General features: G+C 43.4%; 1 protein-coding gene across 4 annotated transcripts in view; it reads right to left on the reverse strand.

Annotated features, from left to right (window-relative positions):
• The window catches only part of LOC144799014 (death-associated protein kinase 2-like), a 697,832-nt gene that overhangs the window by 26,749 nt on the left and 655,217 nt on the right, over positions 1-15,866 (reverse strand). For all 4 annotated transcript variants that reach the window (XM_078670165.1, XM_078670162.1, XM_078670164.1 and 1 more), the window contains 2 exons: positions 6,188-6,233; positions 2,614-2,703 (listed from right to left, as the gene is read on the reverse strand). In XM_078670165.1, the coding sequence (XP_078526291.1) occupies positions 2,614-2,703; positions 6,188-6,233 (136 nt within the window). The remainder of the gene's footprint in view (positions 1-2,613; positions 2,704-6,187; positions 6,234-15,866) is intronic.

Below are 15,866 nucleotides of genomic sequence, written 5' to 3' on the forward strand. Positions count from 1 at the left end.
AATTCTCTTCCACCGGCTCTCCCGCTTTCATTTACTTTGAACAGCTCTCTTGCACCCTACAACTAAAGCACAACAAACAGTGCAGCTTTCACGCCATATAATTGCCTTCGGGTTACAAAACATCCCCTTTAAAACAGTTTAAGGAACTAATCACAATAATGGGAAACAACAAAACCTACAGATTCCTTTAGGCAGTTTTGAAAATTTCATAGAATGTACACAAACAAACCCTCACCAAAAAACGCACCTATGTTCATGCTGTTGCCTAAAACAAGTTATCTTGTCCCTCACTCACAAGAAAGGTAAAACCAATGATCTGATTACTTCTCAGCCAAATGACAAGCTATTTTGTCCTTCACTCTAAAGAAAGGTTAATACCCATGATCCAATTACCTCTCAGGTAAATGCCACCCCTCTAAGTGACCTATTTAATATTGAGTGTCCAACCAGCTTGTGATTACTTTTATCATATCAGAAAGCCTGAAACCAGGACAATCAGAACTGGTGAAAGCTGGAGGACACCACTATAGGAAGTACATATATAGCTTCTTTTAGACATCCATAACTCATTCGCCAAATTGACTGGCTTTTATCAATGACCTCACAAACATCTATAACAAGGTACCTATAAATACCATAGATAGAATCGCACCCCTAATGGTTAAATCCTAAAGACATCTGCTGATACCTGGTCCAATGTGCAAAGCCACTTGGCTTTATCATAGATCAACACCTTACCCTAAACAAATACATTGCCAAACTGACTAAATTATTATTCTATCAACGTTATCTGCTTTGGAAGCTAAAACCCGCCATCTCTCATACAGACTTCAGATCCGCAGTACAGGCACTTATACGCCGTCATCTTCAAATTGGAAAGGCTGTCCTGGCACACATTACAAAATCTGCTACTGCACCTCTATCGGCTATACCATATATGGCCACCCGGCTTGTTACAGAAACAAGAAATCTGTTCATATTTTTCTCATTCAAAAACACCTTCATTAGTATCACTGGAAGCGAGAATTACATTTTAGATAGCTTGCATTACACAGAAAGCATGTCACACCACCATATCTCCCTATTTGAAGAACAAGCTCACAGGCGGACCGTGAGAAACCAGGGGCAGGCATTGCCTAATACTAGAAAATCCTATAACAGATAAGCCACAACAGGTGTTCAACTGTCTAGATCTAAGATTGTAGAATTTAAAAATACACCTCTTCTAACCCTCATTTCTCCATTTGAAATTGCTTCTTTCGCCTGTTTTTACAATGGTCTTCAAAGTAGTGTTATCTATAAAATTCCTCATTGTCCTGTTACTAGGTCCACGCTAAAGAAATATATAAAAAAAAAAGATAAATATATAGGTATTGCAGAATAGTATCTGAAAGTAAAATATATATTGGTCCAGAAAGAGAGAATAGACAGGTATAGAGAGAAAGTAAAAGATGTAGGTGGAGCAGTTAAAGAAACAATTAAATGACCTGAAAGTGCATCTATTTGCAAAACGAGAAAGAAACTGTCTGGAAAAACAGAAAGTAAGTCTTAAAAGAGGGACAACTTTGTGAAGGGAGAGGAACGGAACAAGGGTGAAATGGGGGTGCCACATTTCTTTAAAAAAATACCGGCCATTTGTTTACATGTTGTTATTCCGGAACAGCCAAGAGACGGTAGGTGAACACGAATTTGTGTCAGATTTTCAGGATTCTTCTGCAACATGGCAATTATTCCTCCGATTGCTCTAATGCTCATTCTAAAACGATGCCGACAGCTCTCAAATACTGTTTAACTTTTTCTTTATGCGTTCAGTATTTTACCTTTCTGTTTCAATAAGGGAAGAATACCACATTTTTTCTTGTCCTGGACATTAAAATAAAGCTCAGACAAGTTAAAAGTGAGCTAGGTGGCAACTTTAGCATAAAATGCAAACGGAAATATCTGCTGCAACACTGACTGATGAAGGAAGGACTGAGTGCAAGGCAAAAGCCACTATAAAGGCCATTACTTCTGAGGGCTAGGAAGAAAGATGCCTGCTGTGGTGTGAGATTGTCTTCATGAGAGGAGGGCAACTCCATTTCAATCATAATGAAATACGGTTTCGCTACTCTGAGAAACACAGAATATTGCAATCTTGATCAGGTTGTTGGAAAGTATTGCAAGGCCTGAGGCTAAAACAAGGCCGGGCCATCTGGACGCTTTCAGCAGGTGCCATATACGCCTGTTTCCAAGTTGTAATAAAAAGAAAACATAGTATAGCTGGAGCCATATTTAGTAAGGCAATGTAAGCTGCCTCATTATTAGTGAACATGGCAGGCTTGCTTAACTATAACAAATCTATAAATGCATTTTAATGGAGGACTTCAAGACCCAGGATGGGGCCTGGGCAAAATACTCCCATTGTGCCTCTCCTTTTACCCCCATCTTTTGTGAGGGCCTTAATACACGCATATCCCACGTTTTATGGAAATGCTGGAGAGAGAACAGAAAGAGAGAGGTAGGTGTGTGTGTGTGTGTGTGTGTGTGTCAGCAGTAGCACACCTAGTACTAGTTATTCCCAGTAACAAGGGGTTATAGCTCTGGCTGGACCCTCTTCTCCTTAAGTAAACTTACCTTCCATTTTCTGCGCGCATTAAACTTCTTAAAATTCTTCATATTGATGGAGGATCTGCTTCGATTCACGGCCTGCTTCCGGTTCAGGGGCTGCATGAATCCAGAATAAAGAACTATAAACCTTTTGACTTGAAGGCGTTTCACCACCTCCAAATTTAGATTTGCAAGACCTTCTTGAAATTCTAGCCCCAGCCCAAACTTAGGAACTAATGCTTTACTAACACATACTTTACGTTTTCAAGTCTTGTTTTCTACATAGTTTTATAGATAGTGCAAACCTTAATTTGTATAAATTGGATTAACAGCATCTTGTGACCTTCAAACGGCATAATTTATGAATGAACGTTGGTCAGAAGTTTATTATATACTATAGCTATTATATTATACATATATATTATAGCTGCTAAAGCTTCTTTTCATGCAAAAAGAACAATTGATGGACAGAATGCAGAACAATATCATACTTTCGCCCTAGTACAGAGATCTAGGCCTAATTCCATAGTTGTTTTGCTCGCCATTCCAGTTTGAAGCCAGCCATATGCAAATCAGTCTTGACCCTGCGCCCATTGGGAACAGCCCAGCCCGAACTGCCAGGCCAGGTCCTCCCTGGACTGGAAACAAGCATCCTAGGATAGGTTCTTTTCATGGCACTAATCAAGGGTCAAGAGACTATGATGACTTTGTGACCTCTAAAGTAGTTAATCTGCACAGTTGGCATCGGAGAAAAGATCAGCCAGAAGAAGGAACACTCTCTCTCCTTGTCAATATAACTTTGAACCACATGTTGCTGTCCTTGTCAAAATGATTTAGGAACACATTCAGTCACTTGAGCAGGTGTGAGGCACACCAACCTACTACTAGATGCAACTCTGACCTCTACTGCTGTTAACCCGGTCCCTTACAGAACTTTAAAGACAAAGCACTTAGATGATTTATTCCACATGCGCACTACGTAAGAAAACCATCTGAAAACCTTTTGGTACACTGTCAACGACCTTTGAGGAGAAGAGTCTTTATTCTTTTTACTTCTGCCACCCATTAGTGTGTATCAATCATGCCCAAACAGATCATTATTTTACCTCCCCTGCACACAGAGGACATTTCGCAATCACGATTGCAGTAGAACCATTCAATCAATCATAGCATTTGTATAGCGCGCTACTCACCCGGAGGGGTCTCAAGGCGGAACATGATCATTGGACCATCTCAGTGACAGTCCCGCTTTAAAGTGAGTGGTTTAGCCACAACATCTACTAGTACCGAGGACAGTGACAAGGTAAGGATAGACTTGCCAACATTTTGGTCTCTCGTTCTCCAAAAGTGATGACTTTTGTCCCTATTTCAGCATCATCACACTGTGCGATTGGAAAAATACTAACAGCATCTCTCCAAAGTGATCCAACATCAGTCCTCCATGCATTTGCTGTAACTCATTAATTGCCCTCTTCCATCAGGAATATATGACTGCATTCTGCAGCAATGTTTTCACCGAGATAATTCTCCTTGATCTAATATTAATATAGTGCTCTTTGTGATGCAGTGTTTTCTAACTGCTACTGCGATATGAATCTCTTTGCTAGTTCAGCCTACATGCCACCTTTCTAACTGAAGCATGAGAGTACAGATAGTTTCTTGACTGCGACAATTCCAAGAACCAATTCCAAATGGCATGCCACCTGATGTGTCAACACTACTGGACCAGCCTATAATATCATGGTCCTCCTTGGCATTCCTCTAAAATCTTGGCAAATTAGCATTTGCCCATCACATCAGTCCTAAAAAACACTTTGCATGATGACAACCTCCTCATTTCCTCTATCATTAAATGTTATCTCCTGAGGATCTAACAGCTTTACTCAACATTATCAATGTTTCCCTTTTTGTCCTTGTTTCCATAAAAATGGGAGCAAAACATTCCTGAACAACATAAGCTACCTAGCTACCAACCCAAAGCTATGCTTCCCTTCCTATGAACATTAAAAAAAGAGCAGTTACTTAACCAACCACAGAACAACCTGACACCCATGCCCAGTTTCAATACTTCCACAATGGGTTTCACCCATGTAGCAATCGTACCCTCTATTATTGAGGCAGCGGACAGTATTACAAGAAGTAATACCTTCTGGTGCTCCTCAACATGATAGTAGCCTTAGACCCTGTCGACCGCTGGGTACTCCTAGAGACACTAGCTTAAGGTTAAAGTACTTACTTCTGAATGTAACGATAAGCACTGTGCTTACTGTGTCTGCTGTTTGATTGCTGATTTCTGGGCTCTTTCCCCTCACAATGCCTCCTAGGGGAGCATGTGACTGCTTGCCTTCACTGCCCATGGAGCCATGTGTGGAAGGGGTGGCACTTGGTCCAGTCTGCACAGCCAGAGTAGTATTGCCCCCAGGACACTAGTGACAAACAACCCTCAACCATCCTGGCTGTGGCCCAGTAGACCTGGATGCCGTGTTGACCCTGAGAAAGGTCTAACAAGTCATAACATGAGCCAATGACCTCCAATCTCAGATACTGTCAGTGTATCATTCAAATCTGTACATATAGATTATTCCTCAAACATACGCGTACAAAGGAGTTCTCCTCACTAGCAATGGCACTCTTCTACGTCAAGTGCAGGAATGTCTCAAAAAATGAACCTTGGGATAAAAAACACACCATTTTATTCCTTGACTGGTTATTTCTGTTATGCTTTTACACCCACTCTGCCCTATCTTTCAAAAATAGTGACAAGTAAAAAGCATACACAAACATTTCCTAACTTTAAGCCATTCTTCCATTCAGCCTCTAATCCTGTCAAATATACATTGCAAACTGCCTGACGAGTACACCCCGAAACCACACAAGACTACTTAATGAATATAATCATAAATGGAGAGCTTTTTGAGCATATGCTTCTGCTTTGAGCATGACTGTGCTTTAAACCCTTCTGTGAGAAGGAAAGGCTTACACTCATCAAAAACTGATCACCTATCCACAAAGCTCATCATTTGGACACCTTATAAAACTGCAGCTTCTCTGTGGTTGGGCTGAAAATCCTTAAATGTCTGAAAGAACACACACAGAAACAGCACTGGTCTGACTAAGCCCAAAGGCTCTGGAAAACCACCCCACTACGTCAAAGTTGTTTCATCCCTCCTGCACTGAAGAAACGACATCGACACTCACCTCTTCACCACTGTCCTTTCACTCAAGGCCAAACTTTTCTTTCACTTAAATGTGTTCCACCCCTTTATGATCTTTGTGAACATCATTTGGCGGGGCAATTTGCAAAATGTGTCCTTGTCAAATCATTTCCCTTTTCCTCTCGATAATGCATCACCCTCTAAAGATACATTAATATGCTACTCATGTATCAGCAACCCCCAAGGGAGTATATGTTCCTATGTTGCTATAAACAACACTCTTTACCCTTCTATGGAAGGTCATTGATATATCACTACCCATATTTAAAAAATGTATTTGCCTTTAGTCAATGTAGTACCTAATGCTTTATGTAACAAACAATTACAGTTAGTAAAGAGGATTAGGATTAGCCAGCAGTTCACTAACAGTTATGAAAAGCACAAACCTTGACCCAGGGGTGGATGAGGCACTCTACCGCAGTCATTCTGTCGCTAAAAAATAAAGTATTGGAAAAGTGAGCATTCGCAAAGAATATATCACATTTTAAACAGTAAGACAAATGCAGATCTAGCGATGATGGAATCAACTCTTCCCATTCTATGTGGAAGTCTTACAAGCTGTTATTGTGTAACATGTTAAAGGGATAAAGCTAAAGAGTCCAATTTATACAATAGGTTTATGCGTACGATTGACCACCAATTTGACCCTTAATTTAATCAGATCTTGCTGGGTAGGGCCTTCCAGGCCAGTCAGAATCGTGTGTGGGCCCCATGGCCAAATCTTTTTGTTAGGCTCTGATCCATAGAACCTGGTTTCAATCCCAGTTTAACAAAACCGAGTGACCCTGGAGGCAAGCAGGGCAAGAATATGTAGAGAGATTTGCACAATCGTTTCAGCAGCAGAGGTTAAGTTGGTGGACAATCATTTATAGTACAAAAGGAGCCTCAAGAATTCAAACTCCAGTCATTGGAGAGCACTATGGAGCGATTAGACATGGAAGACATGCTCCAAAATAACCCCACAGCTGTACCAATTCAAGCATTACTACCTCTCGTGATAATTGGGTTGAGAAATAAAAGTAATGTGTAAGATTGTATCTGTGCACTTCAGTGCATTTCTTCTTCTGAGCAGCATCTGTGCAATGCACGTGTGTCTCTTCAGGACGAGCGAGTGGCATGACATCTTCCCTAGTCAGCCTTGTGTCTTTAGTCCTTCACCTGATTTCGGCTTACTGGTTCTTGTTGGGTCTCCTGAGAGATTTTCTTCAGTTGTACGAATTTCACATTGAAAACAACTGAGGTAAGACATTTATTCATGTTTGATTCCTTCCTTTAATGTTGTAGAGCTTTAACTTGCTTCTCCTAGATTAGGAGCGTTTTCATATTACTATGAAACTTAAGACTTGAGTACTGAATGCACCTTCGGTCATTGGGTGTAGACCAAACAATACACACAGTTCAGCAGAATGACTGTCCGTGATAATCATGTTCCAATATAATATTACAGTACTAGGTTCTATATATAAACAAGCATTAAAAATGCAATAGGTCTCGCCTTTGATTAAGTTAAAGCTAAAGATAGTGTTCGTCCCAGTGTAACTCCGACTCAGTCCCTCTGTGACTCACTTAACATCTATTTCAGTGAGAAAATTGTGGACATTAAAGCCAGCATTCCACAATCTGTGACTCCGACTACGTTCGGTATGGCAATCAACAACAGCTCTGGCATACTTAGCAGTTTCCCGCCTATCACCCAAGAACAATTTCAGGAACTGCTAGCAAGAGTTAAATCCGGTGCGCCGACAGACAGATGCCCCCCGTACATCCTAAAAGAGTGTTTCTCTGCTCTCCCGGTCCCTGCCCGCACTTTCCTGAATGACTCTTTTACCGCTGGCCTAGTGCCACTGGCCTTTAAGGAAGCGACGGTCATACCACTCTTAAAAAAACCTGGGGCAGATCCATCTTTCAAGGCAAACTACCGGCCCATCTCCTTACTCCCCTATTTGGCAAAGGTGTTAGAGACCCACGTAGCTAAGTGCCTTTCCAACTTTCTAGAGGAATCCGGCTGCTTTGAACCCCATCAAGCCCGGTTCCGGCCTGCCCACTCAACGGGAGGCAGTGGTAACCACAGTCCTGGATACCCTCCGGGACTGTGCAGATAGGCATTCTCCCCAGGCACTGGTGCTCCTGGACTTGTCGGCCGCATTTGACACAGTCGATCACACCATCTTGATCGACCGTGTCAGACAAGCCGGCGTCCGGGGCACTGCGGCTCACTGGCTGATGTCCTTCCTGGAGAATCGGTCCCAGGCAGTACGGCTTGGAGAGCTAGTCGGCACCAAACAGTCCATATCATGCGGAGTACCACAGGGTTCTTCCCTGTCACCTCACCTGTTTAATCTCTACATTCTCCCATTGATCCAGGCCCTCAGAGATGAGCAGGTGATGGTGTTTAACTACGCAGATGATTTACAGCTGCTGTTCACGATTGATAATTCTGAAACTTCTATTCTGAACTTTCAATCGACTATGAGGAACATCAAAGCCTGGATGGATCAAAACCCTTTGAAATTAAACCTGGGAAAAACTGAGCTAGTCCTCACCGGAGACAGCGTCAAATACTGGGGCCCCCACTACTGGCCGTCAGACTTGGGTCAAGCCCCGACCCCCTCACTGTCAGCAAAGACACTTGGGGTCACCGTGGACTGCGCTCTTTCGCTGAAGGCCCAAGTGGGCCAAGTGGTCTCTAAGTGTTTCTTTCAATTAAGAAAAATCCGGAAGGTTCGGCGCCTTCTCACCTCGGAGGCAATCACCCAGGTAGTAATCGCCACCGTGTTGTCCCACCTGGACTATGCGAATTCCATTTACCTAGGCCTCCCCCTCTATCTGTCAAAACGCCTCCAGATGGTGCAGAACTATGCCGCCAGATTGATTTTGAATCAACCCAGATGGCAACCAGCTACCCCTCTACTTATGAAACTTCATTGGCTTCTGGTGATTCAGCGTTGCACTTTTAAAACAGGATGCATGATTTTCAAATCATTACACTGTAAAAGCCCCAAATTCATTGACCAACTTATCACAAAGTATGTACTGTCTCGCAACCTCCGCTCATCCCATCTTGGCCACCTTCAGATTCCCTCCTTCAAACGTAAGCGCTCTGGTAGCCGCTGATTTGCCACGCTGGCTCCTCGTCTGTGGAACACCCTCCCTCTTGAGATTCGGACCTGCCAGGACCTCTTCTCATTTCGGAAAGCCTTAAAGACCTGGCTATACAGACAAGCATATCAATAGCCCGCCATTCCATGTCCCGGTTATGTTACTGTCTATTTTCAGCGCCAAGAAACCAATCAGTGATAGTGCGCTTAATAAGCTTTTTATTAACATAACATAACATAACATAGAAAACCATTAGCAAAGCAAATAGCTTTAACTTAATCAAAGGCGAGACCTATGGCATTTTCAATGCTTGTTTGTCTCTGCTGCCTCGTTGTCACTGCTTTTCCGACCTTTCCTTCCTCCTTTTCTGTGTTTCTCTCTTTTGCTCTCGATCAAACTTTGTGGAAGAAAATAAGTTTGAGTCCCCAAAAACGAGTAGTGCTGGTGGATCCCGCCGGCAACTACCAGCTCAAATTAGGCACCCATATGTAGAGAAATTAAGCACGAACATGAAACTCTTGCCTTGATAAATAATAAACCCTATTTAGCCCCAACAGCAAAATATGCAACAACCGAGGGGATCTGAACAAAAGCTGTTCGGAACCACTGTGAAATAATGGCAGAATGGAGCTCTGAAGTGGGCGTGACATGGGGTACGAGCGCATGAAAGAAAAGACTAGGTAGGCGGGGTGGAGGGAAGGGTGGGTGGACCGGAAGAAGGATGGAAGGGAGAGTGGAGCGCAAGATGGAGATGGGTGGGAGATGTGGAAGGAAGAATGTGGAAATAGATGCAAAGCATGATGGGTGGAGACAAGGATGAATTGTTAGAAAGCAAGATAGAAGAATGAATGGAGATGGAAGGAAGGAAGAGCAGAGAGAAGGGTGGCTCGATTGAAGGAAAAAAGCATGGATGGAATAATGGAGAGAAATAAAGATAGATGGAACAAGAGGTCAGACGGACAAAAGGATGGTCAAGACAGATGAGAGCTGTATGAATGGATGGGTGGGTGGATTACCAGAAGAAAGAAAGGAAGGATGGAGGAAGCATGGTTGAATTAATTAAGAATGAATCCGTAATATAATAAAGTGCAAAGCCTGTTGCGGAGAAGGAAAATCGCCGTGACCGGTATTGAGAGAAGAAACATGTGACCAACATTTGGGAACCCAATGTCATTGCTAGATGACCTCTAGCAATGGAGAGAACGAAGGTCGAATGTCATCCAAAGCCATTAGTGTTGAAGCTGTAGATACCCTTTCCTTACTAGATGTAAAATAATTGGACCTGGGTGGAGGACAAAGTGAGGTAAGGGGATTTGGGGTGAGAGTAATGAAGCTAATGAAGTGGTTGAGAGGTGTGATGGGGCAGTAGAGATGGGGAAAATGTAGCAAATTCGAGGCCTTTGGATGAGAGTCAGGTGCTAGTGTATGTGGATTGGAGGGGGTTGTTTTGAGAGAGCCTGTATGGTCTGAAGGTAGCCTTCCACAGGTAAGAGCCTACATGACAGAGTCAAATTGGAGGTAGTATTGAGTGGTCAACAGGATTGCAAATAGTTGGTAAAATGAGTGATAAAGAAAAGGAAAGTAAGGAAAGGTGTGAGAAAATACAACTGAAAGAGGCTGGAAGATGATGAGCAAGTTAGAGTGGTGGCAGTGATCAGAGGACATGTAGGAAGAACTTACAATACAGAAAGATTATTGGACTTTAAGAGACTGGAAGAGTGGAGTTGTTTGGTTGCAGGAATAGGCAAAGGGAGACAGAAGTACCCAGGTAAGTGTAAGCTGGCAGAAGAAAGAGAATAAGTTAGCGGGAAGCTTTGAGTTAATGAGAAACTGAAGTCGCTAAAATGAAGGAGTTGGGGTTGAAGAAAAATGGAGAGCAGCCATGGAAACTTCTTCAGAAATGACAAGCAAATGGAGATATTCAGTTAGAAGAAATGGAGCACAAACTAGGCTGCACGAAGGGTAGGCATCATATGAGTTTTAAACAGGTGAGATATAGAAGTTGTTAAAAAGTCATGCCCTCGCTATGTGGTATGAGGCATTCAAAAGGATATTGGAATTTATAACATGCAAGATGAGTTTGTGCCCACAGTACAACACTTTTTTCATTCCAACTGAAGCAGTAGAGACGCAAATGTGCTCACAGGCTAGTCCATCTGCAGATGTAGGTGCATTTGATTAAATGTCTTCACCATTTCAAATACTGTCAGTTACCATGTTGTTGAGTTCAGAAACAAAAATGTGATGTCTGCTCACGTGGAAAATACACACATCAGACACAGAGTCAGCCTGAATGACAATTTAGTACCTTCCTCCTCCACACACCCCATAATGGCAGATAATAGAAGAACTAAATAAGCCTCTACATTTATTGCAGTTATCTGCATTTCTACTACGGCCAGGGGGCTTCATGCAGCACACCCAAAAACAAAATGCACAGTAATTCTTTGACAATGTAAAGAAACCTAGACCCAAAAAGATGACGCCAGGAGAAAACCCTTTGGACGCGGAGGCGACTTGTTGACTGTAACTGGGCGCACTGAGCTGACTGGGGCCATTGTAAGCAGCAACGGAGAAAGTTTGTTTGCACTGGACACTTTCGGAGACAAAGCGATCTCTTCTGCATTAACAGCAACACAAACCATACCACTGATGGCCCTGAGGTTTAGGGAAGGCCTCTGTTGCAAAATTACTGCCACTGAGCCAGTCAAGCCACGTTTACAGTAACTCGTTCCTTGCCATTTATATAGCGCCCAGCGGTCCTCTGGTGTGGTATCGCAGTGCTTTATGTATCTGCAGTGGGAAAGCAGGCCCCAACATACAAGGGATTCTCGGAAAATGTTAAACACCATCAAAATCCAGTCATGCACTGGCACTTTATTTAAGTAACACACAACTTTGCAGTTTGCCCCAAGCTTCTCTGCCTCTCGTATCCCGACGCTACCCCCTTAACTCACTTCAAACTACCTCTCCCCGCCGCATAACCTTCAGCCGGCGTGGGCAAGGTAAGGTCACAGCAGCCCGCCAACCTATGTCCACTCTGGGGACCAGGCTCGTAAGAGCCCAGAGGCGCCCACCCACGGGCGGTCGTGCTGAAGGGTCTAGGCTGCGGCCCAAGCTGCTGTGTCAGTCGCGGCATGCGGGTGGCGGGGATCCTCACCTCTACGAAGAGTAGCATCCTCTCCCCCCGGGGTGTCAGTGGGAAGAGGGGCGGGGAGGATCAACAGGCCGCGGCAGCGCCCGACACTCTCTGCGCTCACCGACGGCTTGTCACATCCCAGGCACCACGCTACACAGCAGCGTTTCCGGGTCGACATCGCCTACTGAGTGAACATTTCCGGGATCAAGCCAAACTGTGTGAACATGAAAGAAAGACTAGAAGGCTGAAGGACGGAAACACTTGAGACCGAAAGAGGGGACGGGTCGATAAGCGATCTCGTAGCTGTGTATCTAGAAAAATACATTTGTAGAGCATTCAGCTTATATAAGATACTAAAGAAAATGTTAATTTCTTCATGCAGTTTGACAACACCGATATGCCTTACTTTCTTTACTGCATAGGAGCACTAGCCAAGGAGCACATCCAGTATAAACAAGTGCTCGCTACGACGTGACGTACACTTTTCTGCCGTCTCAATTGGACGGACTTGGCCTGACTTACATGTGTGGTAAAAGGTTTATTATCTTCTTTATGGGGCCATCTGTTTCGCCCCATAAAGAAGATAAGAAACCTTTTACAACACACGTAAGTCAAGCGAGCCAGTCCGAATGGGACGGCTCTGAAAGAGAAAAGTGTACGTCACTGGAAGCTCTTTTCTAATGGCTGGCCATCGTTTAGCATGAACGGTGACGCCAGCCAATGGAAAAGAGGCGGGGCTTAATCTCGCTAATGAAACGTTCTCAGAAACATAAAATCTTGCCAGCGAGACAGCGCATGTGCGCAGCCTACTTTAGCTAAGACCTAAAAAGAAGTGGGTCAATGCTCCTTTGGTTTAGGGTATGTTTTAAGAAAAATATTGACCAGTACAAGTAATCTTTCATGATTATAGTATGTATAGCTACTTAACATGAATGTCTGTATTACTTTACATTAGTTCTGCCAAACATTCCAGTCTACAGTTAGAGACACACAATACTACATGAGTGTAGGGACTGAGAGTCCTAAAATGAAGAAAAACAAAGATTTCCCTTATCTTATCCAAGTCCCCTTTGCCCTTGATTCTCTTTTCTAGGTTCCACTGAATACTGGAGCCGAATGAGAGTTGGAAATTAGGAGTTACTCTGCTATCCAATTATTTTTCTTCACTGTGCCTCCATTTTCATAATCATCATGATTGGGAGCACCTTGAAATAATTCAATTTAAGATGCCGACTGAGCAAAAACCTTTCATATGTGGCTTAATAGACTATGGTGTTGTTCCATCAATAGCCGGCTACTCCAAACAGTAGTTGGTGGGTAGCCCTCCAGTAACTCATAAGTAGCTCTCCTGTACGCAGCCACGACAAACAAATTAGAAGCGTTTAATTGGCTGAAATAATATATTTATACCAAAATTGAAAAGTGTGCATTACAGACGGAAATGTGTGTATTTTCAGAACTCAATAGCTGATGTTTTGGAAAGATTTTTAAAACTAAATCTTTTTATTGACATTTTTAAACAATGCTTATTGGTACAGCGTTATACAAGGTATATCAATGAGGAATTCTCAGTTTTTACAGCTTTTGTTCAAACATTTATCCAAATCCTTAGCGGGGAGTACCATCTTGCATCTTATACGGCGATTATTTCTATGGCTACTGTCCGCGGGTTTCCTCCTATTTTTGTACAAGCAGCAGTAGATAGAGGTTTGTGCCCATACTTCAGGTAATCAAGAAGGGGGCCCCTGGTTGCCAGCTAATTAATAACATAACTTGGTCAATATTTAAAATTAAATAATACCATTAAACTTAAAAGGAACAAAATCGAGAGGGCAAGTGGTCGGAGGGTCTGTGTATTCGCATGTTAATTGTTCAGATTGTACTCCGTATGGTGTCATCGTCACATGTCGTCACATGCCTGGTTCCTGAAGGATAGTCAGGGCATATGCGCCTCAGCTGGGGGCCCGCGGGTGGGGTGGTGGCTCATCCCACCTAGGGGGGCACATACTATAGTTTGAGGTGTGGGTGGTATCTTATATGTATGTTTAGTGTGGAATGCCCAACTGACCCATTGGTCTAGATCCCACATGTGGTTTAATAATTCATGTGTCTAGGTCAAGGTGTTTAGGTTAAGGCCTCTCCTTTTTTTTATCTCCTGGGGATAGCGGCCCGTTCTCTTTCTGGCTCATCATTGCTGTCGGTGGATTCTTCTTCCCTGTCTATTTCTAGGAGGATCTACGTTACAAGGATTTCCATCCACAGATCTGCTATAGGTCTAGTCCGTACTCCCCTGCCAGTGCCCTTTCTTCAGCTTTCGCCCACTTCGTGACATCTTCCCTCCAGTGTTGCAATCTCGGGCCCCGGCTGCCTTCCACGTCCTGGCTATTCGTCTCTTTTCTAACGCTAGCGCTAGGTCTATAAACCGTGTACCTACTTTTTGCGGGAGTGGTCGTGGGAATAACCCAAGAATACACGTTTTTAGGGTAGAGGCAAGGGGTCATCCCTCAAAGCTTCAACTACACTTTCCCAGTAGGGTTGGGCAATACCTTACTGTTAGACTTGGCATCTTTTGGAGTGTTTCTCCTATATTTTTGCTTTCTGGCATCACGGTTATGACTCTGTTTTTGCTGGTTTAATGTCTCTGTGCATTTTCTCACTGCGGTTCAGCGCTAAAGTGCAAGTGCTCCTGTTGTAAATTATGTTATGGATTGGTGTTTAAATGATTGGCATATTTGATTTACTAAGCAAATCCCTAGTACAGTGCACTGAGCGGGCCAGGGCCTGTAAATCGAATACTACTAGTGGTTTGCAGCACTGATTGTACCACCCACAGAAGTAGCGCTGTAAACGTAACTCAGACCCGTCTCCGCACAGCTTGTCACTGCCATGTTGTCTTGACAAGTGCACCTACTTGCAAGGCCCTAATCTTCCCTTTTCTTACATAGAAGTCACCCCCAAGGTAGGCCCAAGGTACCCCTGTTGGCAGGGTGCTGGATATGTTAAAAGTAAGACATGTCCTTGTGTGTGACATGTCTTGGTAGTGAATTACAGTGCATTTTCACTATGGAAGGCTATCTGTCCCATAGGACAGTATCTGATTATTGCTCATAACATCTTATATGAATAACTTCCCATTGGGACAAGATAGAGAAATGGAGTTTAGTATGCCTGGACTCAGAAGGTAAAAATGCATTTCTTAGTAAAGATGATTTTTATGTTCTATGTTTGAAAATGCCACTTTTAGGTATTTTCTTGCTTAGCCATCCTGTTCACCTCTGCTGGGTTTGTGGATTGTCTGTCTGGCTTTGGAATGCCAGGGGATGGCGATGTGCATTCTCTTCAGACAGCCACTGGGGAGGTTGAGGTATGTCCTGCCTTTCCTGGATGAGTCCGGGCAGAGCTGAATAGACCTGGCTGCATTTAGAGTAGTGGGATGAGATTTCCTTTCACCTAAATGGGCCTGGTCTGCAGTAGACAATGCTGTCTCTCCGCCTCCTGCTGGGAAGCTGGGCTAGAGAGGATCAAACTGGTTTGGACTAAGCAAAGACACACTCTACCTGAGAGAACAATGACATTTTGTGTATAAGTATTGGGGCCCAACCCCAGAACTTTAGAACTCTTTTGGAACCAAAAAGACTGTCAAAAAGAAGAGCTGGAGAAGCTGTGAGAAAGGAGTACCACTTTTCAGTGTGCTTTGCTGTGTTGGCCTAAAATGGCTGCCTCTGTCTTGGGCAGTGAAAGGACTGGACTGAACATTCTGCAACTTCTTTTTGTCAGTTTCTCAAAGGGCTTGAGGTAGAGACTTTCACCCTGTTCAAGATGTCTCA

Source organism: Lissotriton helveticus, chromosome 12 (assembly GCF_964261635.1).
Source record: "Lissotriton helveticus chromosome 12, aLisHel1.1, whole genome shotgun sequence".
NCBI classification, from domain to species: Eukaryota; Metazoa; Chordata; class Amphibia; order Caudata; family Salamandridae; genus Lissotriton; species Lissotriton helveticus.